The 15,331-nt window shown below is 40.8% G+C and overlaps 1 protein-coding gene across 1 annotated transcript; it reads right to left on the bottom strand.

Moving 5' to 3' along the window:
• Positions 1-230: 230 nt before the first annotated feature.
• Positions 231-12,787, bottom strand: LOC308095330 (uncharacterized protein). The gene is made up of 3 exons (XM_080442351.1): positions 12,613-12,787; positions 7,627-7,770; positions 231-6,612 (listed from the first exon to the last, which is right to left on the bottom strand). The coding sequence occupies exon 3, from the start codon at positions 5,656-5,658 to the stop codon at positions 4,645-4,647; it is 1,014 nt and encodes a 337-aa protein (XP_080298477.1). The 5' UTR covers positions 5,659-6,612; positions 7,627-7,770; positions 12,613-12,787; the 3' UTR covers positions 231-4,644.
• Positions 12,788-15,331: the final 2,544 nt, after the last annotated feature.

The following is a 15,331-nucleotide window of genomic DNA, read 5'->3' as shown; positions in this document are numbered from 1 at the left end:
CTGAGAGAATTTGAAACAATTTGAAGCAATTTGAAACAATTTGTAGGGACACCTGGTGAAACAACAATAAGTGAGAGCTTCCTTTTGGGTGTGTTTTAAATGTTTATTTTAGTGCAGATTGACAGGATAAACGGAAGCCGGTTATATACTGAAATGATGACACATATTTACCACCAGTGGTGGAAAGGAACAAAGTACATTTAAGTACTGTTCTTAAGTTAAAAAAAATGCAATACTTTTACTTGACTGGAGTATTTCCAAATTTTCAATACTTATACTTCTACTCCACTACATCTCAGAGGCAAATATTGTACTTTTACTCCACTACAATTATTTGAAAACTTTAGTTACTAGTTACTTTGCAGATATACATACATTAACCACTTTAGCCCTATCCTATATTACAATTGAGAAAAGTCAGCACTTCCTGTCCCCCGCTGAAGCCACCCCCCTGAAGCCATTTCATTGTTTCAGTATAAAATAACAACATATCACATGTCACTACAACACTAGCCACAACATAAGCACTACATTTACGCATTGTTTCGTCCACTTTCCATTGCTCTCTATACATTTGCCTCTTTGTAGCATAATTATTATCGTCCAACAATATTTTGTTGAAAGGGGAAACCCTTTAACACAAGTTAAGTTTCGGTTTTGTTTTTGCCTCAGGGTGTTGATGAAAAACAAGCGGACCATCATGGGCTCTGGTGTTGCCAAATCATGTGCGAGAAACACGCACCGGTGTTGCAATGAACGTCTACACGCTCTACTGTCTCTGTCTCCGATGTGCGGGCCAGGCTACTTGAAGGGAGGGCCGCATACCGGCCCGAACCTCTAGTTTTATGCATAGGCTATTTGAAAATAGCCGATCTACAAGCTCACAACTTGTGACCTTATAGATCTGCTATTTTCAAACATTTTAGTACTTTTACTTTAGGTACATTAAGTATATTTTGATGCCAATACTTTTACTCAAGTAACATTTTGAACACAGGCCTTTTACTTGTAACAGGGTATTTTTATATTGCGGTATTGCTACTTTTACTTAAGTAAAATAACTGAGTACTTCTTCCACACCACTGTGTACCACCCCTCCTTTTCCTCCTTTGAATTAATATCCTTAGAAACACTTCTCACAATCATCACCCATCTGAAGGAGATCCTAGAAATGATTAAATCAAGACCAGCTCATACACATGACAAATAAACAAATATTTTTAAGAATTTCAGAAATGTAAAAAGAAACTAGAATATTCGCAATTCTGGGAAATTGCAAAGTGTGCTTGCGCCGGGACTCGAGGGATCCGCCGGGAGGAATACCTCGCGACATGTGATTCGAATTTGGTGCAGATGGCATCCCACGTTCGTGATACGTGGCGTTTTCATTTTAAGAAATAGGCCCCTCCCACTAAAGAAATAGGCCCCTCCCACAAATGTAACGGCACAATTATATAGTCACGTCACTCCTGAGATCACTTGTTTTTCATTTGGAGAGGATTGATTGGTTACATTTTGTGCATTTGTGGCGCCCCCTATGGATCAAAGTGGACATGCTTTTGGGGATTCGTTGAGTAAACCACCCTTGACATGTGATTCAAATTTGGGATTGACTGGACGTTTCGGTCGTGGTTTTTGGCATTTTTTGTAAAACAGGCCCCTCCCACTAATTTTGGAAGCCAAAACTAATAAATCAATATCAATTTAACTATGTAACCAATTAGCAAAATACAAGCACACGATTCCCGGTGAACCACACTAATAATCCATTAAACTTTTAAGAAATTCTTAAAATAGACGATCTACAAGCTCACAACAAGTCACAATTCGACAAGCTATTTTAACTAAATTATTTTAGAAATAGTCAAAACATTAAGAACAGTAAGAACATTCATTGTATATATTTTTTTAAACACTGGTAGAGATTTGTCATGATGCAACTAGTCAAATTGGCAACATTGCTCCGCTGCGTTCTCTCATTGACTTACAATTTATTGGTAAAACAGATAATAAAGTCACTCTTTTAGCACATCAAAACAATCACAAACATAACGAATACAAAATTATTTTGTATGTTGATCTTGAGTCCTGCTCGCCTGGCTTCTTCATCCATTGGTGTTGTTTTGTTCTGTATCTGCTGTTTTGTAGAGGAGAGTAGCGCTACGTCGTCTGCGAAGTCCAGGTCGTCAAGTTTTGATGTCAGCTTCCATCGAATTCCATTCTCTCCCTCTTTAACTGTTCTTCTCATTACCCAATCCATCACGATCAAGAACAAGAATCCGGACATATTGCATCCTTGTTTCACACCGGTTTTGATGTCGAACCACTTGCATATTTCTCCTTGATCTTCTACTGCACACTGGAAGTCTTCATAAAACGTTCTGACCATTCTCACTATCTTCTCTGGGATTCCGTACTTCTTCATAATCATCCACATGCTCTCGTGATGGACAGAGTCGAAAGCCTTTTCGAAGTCTACAAAGTTCATGTATAGTGTTGCTTGCCACTCATTAACCTGTTCAATGATATTTCGCAGTATGTAGACTTGCTCTGTTGTTCCCCTACCCGTCCTATAACCTGCTTGTTCCTTTCTCAGCCTGCAGTCGATTGGCAAAAATAGAACATCACGAAACCCAATATGGCTTTGTTCCTCTTTTTTTAAGACCAATGTCAACTTCCTTTTTACTGAAAATCTGGATCTGGATTCAGTGTGGGTTAATATAAAATTTTTCTTTAAAAAGATGCCGTACTGAGTTTTGTGATGTTAGTGGCTAGTCTCTCGAGCCAGACTGTCGACTCAAATGTTTCTGTCATACTAAAAATGATTAGAGATTCGAGTGGATTCCACCCCACTTTCGTTTTGTCTTTGCAGTCACACACATTTGTCCTAAAGTAAATCAAACTAATCGAATCATATAGCTTGCTTCTTAGCAGAAATGAAAATGCTGTAATATATTTGAGATATTTTAAATTATATTTTCAAGAACAAAAATGACAATCATAACAACTTTCATTTGTATCCTAAAAGAGTAATTTTGAGAGCTGTTTCACCATGCAATGTGACTGATTTTGGATTATTAATTTGTAATCAATGGAAGCAAGATATCTCACCAGATTGGACTAGTTACACCATGACAAGGTAACTACACAACCCAAACCTCTACCAAAGTGTTCTTGAGCTTTAAGGTACACACATTCTTTTATTTATATAAAAGAAAAACGAAAAATAAAAAAATAATTGAAGCCTAATACAAAATGCAAAAAGACATCTAATTATTTCCATGTTATATGAGAAGGAAATAATGCATAATTATGATCCCCTATTCTTAGAGAGTATTTGGGGGCGTGACCAAATCCACCATGGTGTTGGAGGTGCAAACAACACAGGTGTCCATTGTGTTTATGAGACGCATTGGAACAGTGATAATATCACTGTTTACAAGCATATATTATATGCTTCTGTCTTAAAACTATGTTGAAGTATCGTAGTGCATGCCCCTGCAACAACCACTATCTTATGAAACATTTAGACAGGACATCCAAATATTTGTATTCTAAACTCCTGAGCCACGAAAAGGAGCCAAATCCACTCTAAAATATTCTTTGTTTACACCTCCAACACACTCATGTGACGTGACATTAAAGGTAGGGTAAGTGATTTGCGTTGGTTAAAATAATTGTTAAATAGCTCTATATTCTGATAGTACTCATTGCTATAGAGTGTTTGTTCAGTATTAGGAGTCTCCTTGTCTCTCCACCTCTTTATTAAACAGAAAATGCATTTTCGTTTCAGTTTCAGTTTCATTTCCAATTTTATCCAACCAGGACAGAGAACTCAATCAGGATACAGATTAAACAAGTGAAATTGGAAGTGATGACAATAAGAAATGAGCAGGCAAAATTAGAACTGGAACACTATACAAATTAAGCTTAAAAATGGGTACTTTCTCCTGATTGGCTGAGATTCTGACACCTACCGAAAAATGTATTTTCTGTTTATTAAAGAGCTGGAGAGACAGGGAGACATCTGTTACTGAAAAAAACACTCTATAGCAATGATTACTATCAGAATATAGTATTTTAACCTTTTAACAAAATACTTTTTGTTTTAACCAAAAAATATCACTTACCCTACCTTTAATTCTCTTCCCCTATTAACAAGTTCTGAGCCGTGATGTAACTGTAGCTAAAATAATCTTCTCTGGCTAAGTTAGGATCTATTATGAAATTCTTTGATGTTTTAATGCACTTGAGATGACAATGTTGCAATGTTGGTTTATGATGACAGGGCCACGTGCAACTGTAACAAGTAAGTTACCTGAAGTCAAAGGGGATGAATGTAATGGAGTAATCCTGCCTGCTCATGAGCCGAATATCTCTCCTGGCCAAGGTGCAAATTCCCCTTTGCTTGAAGGGTTTGTATACTGAGTGGTAGGCAACCAAAACACCATTTGAGGACGGAGCAGCCCGATACAAGATGTCTTCTCAGTGAACAGTGAAGGAATATGAGGGTGGAAGAGCAGGGACGTCACAAAAGCTTTCTCCACAGTTTATACGTTGGTATGAGTTCACGTAGGTATAGGTGTGTGTGATGGCGTGTTGATGATAGTTCAGTGAGCAATGCTGACTCGTACCACTCTGTGCTCAATGAAAGGACTTCTCTCCAATGTGAATTCTCTGGTGACGTTTGAGGTGACTAATCCGGCTAAATCTTGTCCCACACTGATCACAGTGGTAGGGCTTCTCCCCTGTATGAATTATTTGGTGCTCTTTGGGGTAACTAATCTGACTGAACCTTGTCCCACACTGGTCACAGTGGTAGGGCTTCTCTCCTGTATGAATTCTCTGGTGACGTTTGAGGTGACTAATCCGGCTGAACCTTGTCCTACACTGGTCAGAGTGGTAGGGCTTCTCCCCTGTATGAATTATTTGGTGACTTTTGAGATGACTGCTGCTCCTGAACCTTTTCTCACAGTGGTCACAGTGGTAGGGCTTCTGCCCTGTATGAATTATTTGGTGTCGTTTGAGTTGACTGCTGTGGCTGAACCTTGTCCCACACTGGTCACAGTGGATTGGCTTCTCTCCTGTATAAGTTCTCTGGTGATGTTGGAGAATAACTTCGCGAATGAACCTTTTATCACACTGGTCACAGTGGAAGGGTTTTTCTCCTGTATGAATTCTCTGGTGACATTTTAAATCATTGCTATAGCTGAACCTTGTCCCACACTGGTCACAGTGGTAGGGCTTCTCCCCTGTATGAATTATTTGGTGACTTTTGAGATGACTGCTGCTCCTGAACCTTTTCTCACAGTGGTCAGGCTTCTGCCCTGTATGAATTCTTTGGTGTCGTTTGAGTTGACTGCTGTGGCTGAACCTTGTCCCAAACTGGTCACAGTGGATTGGCTTCTCTCCTGTATGAGTTCTCTGGTGATGTTGGAGAATAACTTCGCGAATTAACCTTTTATCACACTGGTCACAGTGGAAGGGTTTTTCTCCCGTATGAATTATCTGGTGACATTTTAAATCATTGCTATAGCTGAACCTTTTCCCACACTGGTGACAGTGGTAGGGCTTCTCCCCTGTATGAATGATTTGGTGCAGTTTGAGGTGACTAATCTGTCTGAACCTTTTCCCACACTGGTCACAGTGGTAGGGCATATCTCCTGTATGTATTCTCTGGTGACAATGGAGACCACTTCTAAGGCGGAACCTTGTCCCACACTGGTCACAGTGGTATGGCTTCTCTCCTGTATGTATTCTCTGGTGACATTGGAGACCACTTCTAAGGCGGAACCTTGTCCCACACTGGTCACAGTGGAATAGCTTCTCTCCTGTATGAGTTCTCTGGTGATGTTGGAGAATAACTACGCGACTGAACCTTTTATCACACTGGTCACATCGGAAGGGTTTCTCTTCCTGTATGAATTATCTGGTGAAGTTTGAGACTACTGCTATGGCTGAACCTTTTCCCACACTGGTCACAGTGGTAGGGCTTCTCTCCTGTATGAATTCTCTGGTGACTTTTGAGATGACTGCTTTGGCTGAACCTTTTTCCACACTGGTCACAGTGGTAGGGCTTCTGCCCTGTATGAATTATTTGGTGTTTTTTGAGTTGACCGCTTTGGCTGAACCTTGCCCCACACTGGTCACAGTGGTAGGGCTTCTCTCCTGTATGAATTTTCTGGTGAAGTTTGAAACTACTGCTATGGCTGAACCTTTTCCCACACTGGTCACAGTGGTAGGGCTTCTCTCCTGTATGAATTCTCCGGTGAATTTTGAGATGACTGCTGCTGCTGAACCTTTTCCCACACTGGTCACAGTGGTAGGGCTTCTCTTCTGTATGAATTCTCTGGTGAATTTTGAGATTACTGTTGCTGCTGAACCTTTTCCCACACTGGTCACAGTGGTAAGGCTTCTCCCCTGTATGAATTCTTTGGTGCCGTTTGAGGTGACTAATCCGTCTGAACCTTTTCCCACACTGGTCACAGTGGTAGGGCTTCTCTCCTGTATGAGTTCTCTGGTGTATCATGAGTTTCTTGCTTGTGAAGAAGTTTCTCCCACACTGGTAACAGTAGGTATGTTTCTTCACAGCTAATTGAGCAAGATGTACATCTGGGATGGAGAGTGAGGGGAGATAAAGAAATCATTAATGAAAAACATAAAATCTTTTCAAATAGCATCCAAGTTATTTTCTATTTCCTACATCATATGCAGGTGAAGGGGGCAATAATGTTGCATACAATGATGCTTTGTGGTTGCTGGTGAGGGTACCAAGATGGCACAGCGCCAGCCGGCCTGTTCGTTCACTTGGGGGTGCCTACCTGTCAAGCCCTTTTAAGACATTTTATGTACAAATTGTCGCTTAGAAGAGTCTGACAACTGTGTTATTGTGATTTTAACTCATTCAATCAATTGACAATAACTATGGAACGGATGATCGAGACGGCATGCACGACGGCTGTAGATAATGTTTTATTCTGGCAGTTTAATGAGTTAATCAACCCTCTGAAGAGTTCCAATCGGTTCTCTTCCATGATTTGGAGACATTGGCACAACAGCCTCTACAGACTGTGAGCATATTGTGTGGGCTGGCTGTAGGTTGGACTGATTTTAGGTTTTTCTTTTTTAATTATTTATTGTTTGTGTATTTTGTCATTTGGTATCTGATATGGACATTGAGACTCTGAAATAAAGATTGAATTGAATTACTATGGTTTATCAAACCCTGTACTAATGTTATTGTTCCTGCATAATCTCTCGTACAGTATCTGACGGACATGTCTAAATGTTTACCATGTCTTACATGTGTGTCATCTCACCCTTTGGTTGTCATCTAGTGAATTCATTGTTCAGTCACACCCATCAAGAAATTATTGCATATGAAAACAAAAATCTATATTTACATCATACTTTATTTGTAACAGATCTTGTGGAAATAAATTCAAAATAGGAAGTGAAGAACTTTCCATATTTCTCATTTCTCACAGTTTTTTCCCCTCTTCCTTTTGTTAATAAAAGGGACAGCCAACATGAGCTGACCAGCACAACCACAATCTGATACTGTTGTACTGGGAGCTGACCAGTACAGCCAAGGTCTAAACCACCAGTAAATAAAACTGTACACACCTATCCTGTACAACTTTACCACAGGATTCAGGTTTGCACCAAACAGTCCACGTCTCTGGTCCATCCCTTGCTGTTCCTCTGACAATGTTGAATATGTTTTGGAGGCCATCTCTCTTGATAGCGAAGACCTCCCTTTGAGGTGGTCTGTGGAAATCACCAGCAGAAAATACTTGTTATAATTCAGAAACTGTACATTTTAATCTAATCAAACTGTTGCATAATGCTGTGATCAAACGTAAATGCTTTAATCCTCTATAATGGAGATGTTTATAGCTCAGCCTGCAAAATGAATGTAGGGTGTGGGAAGTTGAACATCAAAATATGGTTCATGACATGAGTTGGTCAAGTTCTATGTGTTTGTGTTTTCACCCAGACTTATTCCTGCGTGAGGAAATAATAAAATTTGTCATGTTTACGTTAATGTGTGACTGTGATCAGAAGCAGAGAAGATATGTTTTTCAGTGGATTCAGGGAAATGAACCACCATTGAATTGGAAACATTAATGTTGTAGGCTAACCTGTTATAAACCGTATAGGCTACTTACGGTCCGTGAACCAGAGAACAGAACACCATAATACCTGCATGACTGATCTTGTCAACAGCTTGCATCTAGCCTACAAAGTTGCAGTTTATAATAATTTATTTTTATTACTGTGAGAGTTATAGCAGCCATTGTAGCCATACCGCAGCCATATACGTTTATATAAGATGACAGTTTATATAAATGTATCATATTACTGTGACCACACCACAACACCAGCCATTACGTGCCAATCTACATTAATTCCCGGGTGCTCAAAAACAGTTGACAACAGTGACTACACTTTTAAATCTAACAAACAAACAATACACCATCGGACAATTTGTCAACTGTAGTTCTTCCAATGTAGTCTACATCAGGGGTCTTCAACAGGGGGTCCGGGACCCCTAGGGGATCCTCGAGTTACTACAGGGCGTCCGCCAAAATCTTTATGTGATATATTATTTTTTTCCCTTAACTTGAACCCTAGCATCCCTATTCTGAGGAGAACTTTTGCCAAAAGTAGCAGATCTACAAGCTCACAACGCCTCGCAGCGCGAGCTTGTAGATCTGCTATTTTTGGCAAAGAGGTACAGTATAGGTGTAGAGGGGAAAAAGAGCAGACCAAGTATACAAAAAAAGTTTAATCTGAAACACAATTTTATACAATATAGAGGGGGTCCCTGCTTCATCTCTCTCTCAACTAGGGGGTCCTTGGGCTGAAAAGGTTGAAGACCCCTGGTCTACATGATTTCCTGTAAATGTAATCTCCAGTATGTAGGCAACATATCCAGACCAGTCCGCACACGCATTATAGAACACATGAGTGCCATCAGACGCAAGGACATTAAATCTCCTATTGCCAGACACTTTATGGAAGCCGGTCACTCCATGGCAGATATGTCATTCACAGTGATAGAACAAGTTAAGAAATCCAGAAGAGGTGATTTAGACACCAAACTCTTACAAACTGAATCCAGGTGGATTTTTCACTTACAGTCTGTTGACCCGGGTGGCATGAATGAAGACCTTTCCCTCCAGTGCTACCTATTAAATAGGAACCCTGTAGTTATCTTATTTTGTACTATATTGTCAAATTTATTTAAAAAAAAAATCAAATGTTTCTCGTTTATAAAGAGAATGCTGACATGACTGGATGTGTAAACTGTTTGTATAGTGAACTTCATGATTCAAATGTAACACTGTATAACCCTGGTTTTGCTGTCTGCAATGATCTGTCCACGCCCCACCGTAACCATGGTAATGACCTTGAGTAGTGATCCTCAGCACCTGAGCTGAGGTGATCACCCTATAAAAGCAGTGTATTTGTCTGTGTGCCACCCTTATAGCACTGACGAAGGTCCTGGGAGGACTGAAACGTTTGCTTTTTAATTCACTTTGAGCACCGAGCACAAGATGAGAATCATAAAATAAAGAAAAAATAGTTTCTAAGGAGTTTTCCTTAACTTTTTTTGAAGTGAGTGAGTCTCCTTCTGCCAGTTTGTCAAAAAATATTAAAACATTTTCTAAAACGCAGCTATTTTGGATTAGAAATAATTTAAAATAGGGCTCAATGTCAATGTATGTTTTATAATAATAATCTACATCTGTAAATTTACTAGAAAATAAAGATGTCAAATGATTGTAGTGGAGTAAAAACTATAGGCTAACTATAGGGGGTAGAAGTACAAAGTATAAAGGCATGACAATAAAAGTAAAAGTACCTCAAAATGTAATCAAGTTCAATAGGCCTACTTGAGTAAAAGTACGTTGTTTCTTTCCACCCCTACAAAGCGTTGTACTCGATCACCAACGCATCAATTTTGACAGCACATGCTACAGTTTGAAATTCAGGAAACACACACGACACACACACACACACACACACACACACACACACACACACACACACACACACACACACACACACACACACACACACACACACACACACACACACACACACACACACACACACACACACACACACACACACGTTCTCTGTGGTGAAGAAGCTGTGTGTGTACACATGCTTTTTCACCACAACTTCCCCTTTTCTTCGTTCCACTTGCTCTTATGCTCAACTTTCTCCAACAGTCTCAGAAACACACACAGGCCCCTATACTTTGATTGAACTCAAAATGTTTGATTCTAGCTATAAAATACAATTGCTCATATATTTTATATATGAGCGATTTTTAATTTCTTGAATTATAATTCGTTGAAATGTAACAATTTTGTAGACTAAATATCTCTGCAGTTTCACTCAAAGAGTCATTGCAGCATTCAGTCACAACTCTTTTTTAACCATTATTTACCCACAGTGTAGCAGCACACAATCTGATGCTGTTGTACTGGGAGCTGACCAGTACAACCACAATCTGATGCTGTTGTACTGGGAGCTGACCAGTACAACCACAATCTGATGCTGTTGTACTGGGAGCTGACCAGTACAACCACAATCTGATGCTGTTGTACTGGGAGCTGACCAGTACAACCACAGTCTGATGCTGTTGTACTGGGAGCTGACCAGTACAACCACAATCTGATGCTGTTGTACTTGGAGCTGACCAGTACAACCACAGTCTGATACTGTTGTACTGGGAGCTGACCAGTACAACCACAGTCTAATGCTGTTGTACTGGGAGCTGACCAGTACAACCACAGTCTAATGCTGTTGTACTGGGAGCTGACCAGTACAACCACAGTCTGATACTGTTGTACTGGGAGCTGACCAGTACAACCACAGTCTAATGCTGTTGTACTGGGAGCTGACCAGTACAACCACAGTCTAATGCTGTTGTACTGGGAGCTGACCAGTACAACCACAGTCTGATGGTGTTGGGAGCTTACCAGTACAACCACAGTCTGATGGTGTTGGGAGCTGACCAGTACCAGAGTCTGATACTGTTGTACTGGGAGCTGATCAGTGTATAGGAAGGTACCTGTTGAAATGAATATCAAATATCTAAATACTGAATCAAGCAACTTAAAAACTGTCTAGGGTGCTCACAGCCAGAGTAGACGTTAAAATTACGTCAGTGAAATAATCACTTCCAGATGAAAGATTTGGGGGCAACGGTGTCACAAAGGTTAGAGGAGTGTGCTTGTTGCCGGAAGGTTCCCAGTTCGATTCCCTGGACCTGATCACATTTGAATATAAAGACAACTTTTACAGTGACATGACACAACAGTGCATTGTGTGTGTGTGTGTGTGTGTGTGTGTGTGTGTGTGTGTGTGTGTGTGTGTGTGTGTGTGTGTGTGTGTGTGTGTGTGTGTGTGTGTGTGTGTGTGCGTGCGTGCGTGCGTGCGTGCGTGCGTGCGTGCGTGCGTGCGTGCGTGCGTGCGTGCGTGCGTGCGTGCGTGCGTGCGTGCGTGCGTGCGTGCGTGCGTGCGTGCGTGCGTGCGTGTAATTTGCACATTTCAAACTGTAGCATGTGCTGTCAAGGTTGATGCGTTGGTGATCGAGTACAGCGCTTTATAGGGGTGGAGCATAAGAGCAAGCGGAACGAAGAAAAGGGGAAGCTGTGGCAGCTTTTCAAACTGTTACATGTGCTGTCAAGATTGGTACGTTGGTGATCGAGTACAGCACTTTGTAGGGGTGTAAAGTAACTAAGTACATTTACTCAAGTACTGTTTTTTTAATACATTATGAGTATAATACTTGAGTATTTTCATGCCTTTATACGTTATACTTCTACCCCCTACATCTAAAAAGTAAATATTATAGTTTTTACTCCACAATTATTACAAAATTTCTTTAGTTTATAGTTAATTTACAGATTAGTATTAAAGTGACAAGTTGAGCCCTATTTAAAATTCTGTCCATTCCAAAATAGCCACTGTTTTAGAAAATGTTTTAACATTTTTGAAGCATCTGAGTTATTTTACTCTGGTACTTTAAATATATTTTGATAACAATACTTTTGTACTTTTAATCAATTACACTTTTGTATACCGGCCTTCTTGTTTAATTTAGGTTCATTTTCAGGTTTTTTGATAAGAGGGGAGTAATTGGGGCTCTCTCTGTCTTTACCCATCATCGCTTTATGTGTGGGCGTCATAGAGGTATAATATAATGGGTGTGCGTTCCTGCCTAGTGCCTGTTTTTCCTTCGTTGTACAACAGTGTCGCGCAAGGAACACAGCTGACCTACAAGCCCACACCGCATTGCATCAGCTACGCGTTGTGGGCTTGCAGATCGGCTGAGGCGCAGCTACATGTCGCACACGGACAGAGAAGCAGACAGAGCTGAGCTCCTCTACATTACAGACAGACAATGTTACATAAAACAATCGTTGTTGCTAAATGTAACTTTCAAGTGAAGTTTTATTATGTTTCAACTTTATTATGTTTTAACATAAATAAAACTATAAAGTGACATTAAAAACATTCTGTTTAACTTTATTACATTTGAATATAATGAAAACTTTAAAGTGATATACAAACAGTAGGCCTACATACCTAGTGTGTGTGTGACTTTATTCCAGGTTTCTTGCATCAGCCTCTCTGGTAGATGTCTCTCTGTTCTTCCTCTGCACTGCTGGAAAAACTACTAATATAAATACCACAATACTCTGTTAAAAGTCAAAGTCCCGTATTCAGAATTTCACTTGAGTATAAGTAGGCTACAAAGGTCCCGGCATCAGAGTATACTTACAGTACAAAAGTACTCTCTCTCTCTCTCTCTGATCTCTCTTCCTCCTCTGACACTGTTGAAAAGCTACGTAAATACAGACAATGATGTCAGTTCCTGATTGGTTAGGACAATACCCCGCCTCTAAAATGAACCTTTTTTCAACACGCTTTGAGCTTGTAGATCGGCTATTTTCTACAATGATGGAGCTTGCACAAAAATAAATCCCATCCAATTCTTTACAATGTTTGGGATTCCAATTTTAACCAATCAGGAGAGAGATTTCATACAGAATACAGGATAAACAAGACAAATTGGTAATGAAATAAATAAATGAGCATAATTTTTTTTTATTGGAACACTATAAATGGGTACTCTCTCCTGGTTGGATGAAACTGGTGACCCTGTTAGGCGGAGTGTGTTGCGGTGGATATTTAATAGAACTCAGTAGTAGACAGCTTTCTTTAGCCTTCACTTGGCATATTTATTTATATCGTGGTAGGAGAGATGCGGTTGTGCTGCCGCTCTCTATTCGATCCAAAACAACATCTGACTGGATAAGGTAGAGGCCACGCGATATATGTGCACGGTCTTGGGCGCGGGCGCGGGCGGGGACTTCTTTCTTCTACAATAGAAGAGTTAGGACGTCACATTCTAGTACAGCCCAAATACCCAATCTCAGCACTGGCCTCATTGGCGCACCTCGCCAATCAATAGACTCCCAATCCACTACCACTGGGAGTCTGGGATCGACTCCAACTTGGGAGAAAACTTTTTCAATCCTTTTTTTCGCTTAGTATAGTTTTGGACCATGACGGAGGTGCGCCGACTCAGCAGACCTTGAGGCCGAGGAGTCGCGCCCGAGCGCCTCCAGGCGCGAGTGCCCGCGACGACCGGCTGATGGTCTGCTAGTCGACTAAGCGCCGTCCGAGTAATGTACCGATAGGCACAGAATCGTAAATAATATTGGTGGGGACTGCGTTTGCCCCACTGACTGCGTTTGCCCCAACTGCCACTCAAAGTGACTACTGGCCAATCACAGTGCGTCTTTCCCGGGACTTAACCAGCTCTCAACTTCCGGTACACAAACGCAGCACACTTACAAAGCTGGCAGAGGCCACAGGTAGGGCAAGGTATAGTCAGTGACGTCACATCCTGGACGCACTGCAGACAATATTGCCCTCTGCAGGACACAATGAGCATGGGCGCACATAATGGTACAACATTTCACACCCCCACTCGATCCTATAGCTTATTGTGGTACATTTTCAGAACAGAATACAAACAAAACAAAATATTCTCCCCATTTGGCCTTCAATAGAAAATAAACAACAAAAACACGATGGCACATATATGCATTTATCGCACTTTAAGTGCCAAACTGAGCAAACTTTTTCAGTTGTAGCTTAGTGGCTGGTTTTGTCATTAAGTCAGCTATCATGTTGTCAGTAGGACAATATTCCAAAGATATCCTCCCACTGTTCACAGTTTCTCGAATAAAGCGATATTTAATATCGATATGTTTGCATCGCTGCCGATTTACTGGATTTCTGGCAAGTGCAATAGCTCCTTGGTTGTCATCATAAACCTTGGTTTGCCCATATTGATACTCATCAATACCTTTGAGTAGCTGTTGTAAATACATACACTCCTGTATGGCTGACGCTAAGGCCATGTATTCTGCCTCGCAGGTAGACAGTGCAACTGTTGGTTGTTTTCTACTCTTCGATGAAATGAGAGAGCTTCTCTCACTCAGACTGGCAAAGTACCCTGTGATGCTACGTCTGTCTGTAACCTCAGCTACGTCTGTCTGTAAGGCCCAGTCTGCATCACTATGGACTATTAGGCCTAGTTTACCTGTGTCATCCCTTTTAAAGCATAATCCACGGTCTGTTATACCCTTAAGATACCTGAACACATGCTTCACAGTGCTCCAATGCTCTTCACTTGGTTCAGCAAAATGCTGGGAAAGTTTACTGACCACAAAACGTAAATCTGGTCTAGTGCATGGTGAATTTCACCAACCTGTGTTTTTGGACCTTATCTGTGTCTGGACAGTACACAAGATAAGCTGGACTGTTCTTATCATATCCAATGAAAATGCCCTGCTCACATCTGGAATCTAACTTCCCCTTCTCTTGTGTGTAGGCAAAACACACAGATCCAAATTTCTGAAGTTTGGACATGTCTGGCTTCTTGCCTGTGAGCATCTCATAAGGTGTTTTCTTTGTGCGATTACTGTAACACCGGTTTCTTACATACATACGTACAGCATAATTCCACAGTGTGTCTGGCAACTTACTGTCTAACAACATACACCTGCCCATTTCATAGAGGGTTCGCCAACCTCTCTCTGCTGTGCCGTTTTGGTGAGGTGAATAGGGTGCAGATGTCTCATGCCTAATCCTATTTTTGGTTAACAGTGATTTGAACTCTCTATTAGTAAATTTGCCACCGTTGTCTGAACGTAAACATTTTACTTTTCCATAAGGTGCTGAGTCTGCCAAGAACCTCTCTGTGGCGTGTATTGCATCACTTTTGGATTTG

The sequence above is a fragment of the Gymnoscopelus braueri genome, assembly GCF_963280865.1.
Source record: "Gymnoscopelus braueri genome assembly, chromosome: 11".
Taxonomy (NCBI): Eukaryota; Metazoa; Chordata; class Actinopteri; order Myctophiformes; family Myctophidae; genus Gymnoscopelus; species Gymnoscopelus braueri.
The sequence above is the reverse complement of the archived record's forward strand: the minus strand, read 5'-3'. Positions and strand labels throughout refer to the sequence as shown.

What these genes read in the sequence shown, in the direction of transcription:
- LOC308095330 (XM_080442351.1), bottom strand. Translation starts at nt 5,658, where the DNA reads ATGCCCTACCACTGTGACCAGTGTGGGAAAAGGTTCAGACAGATTAGT.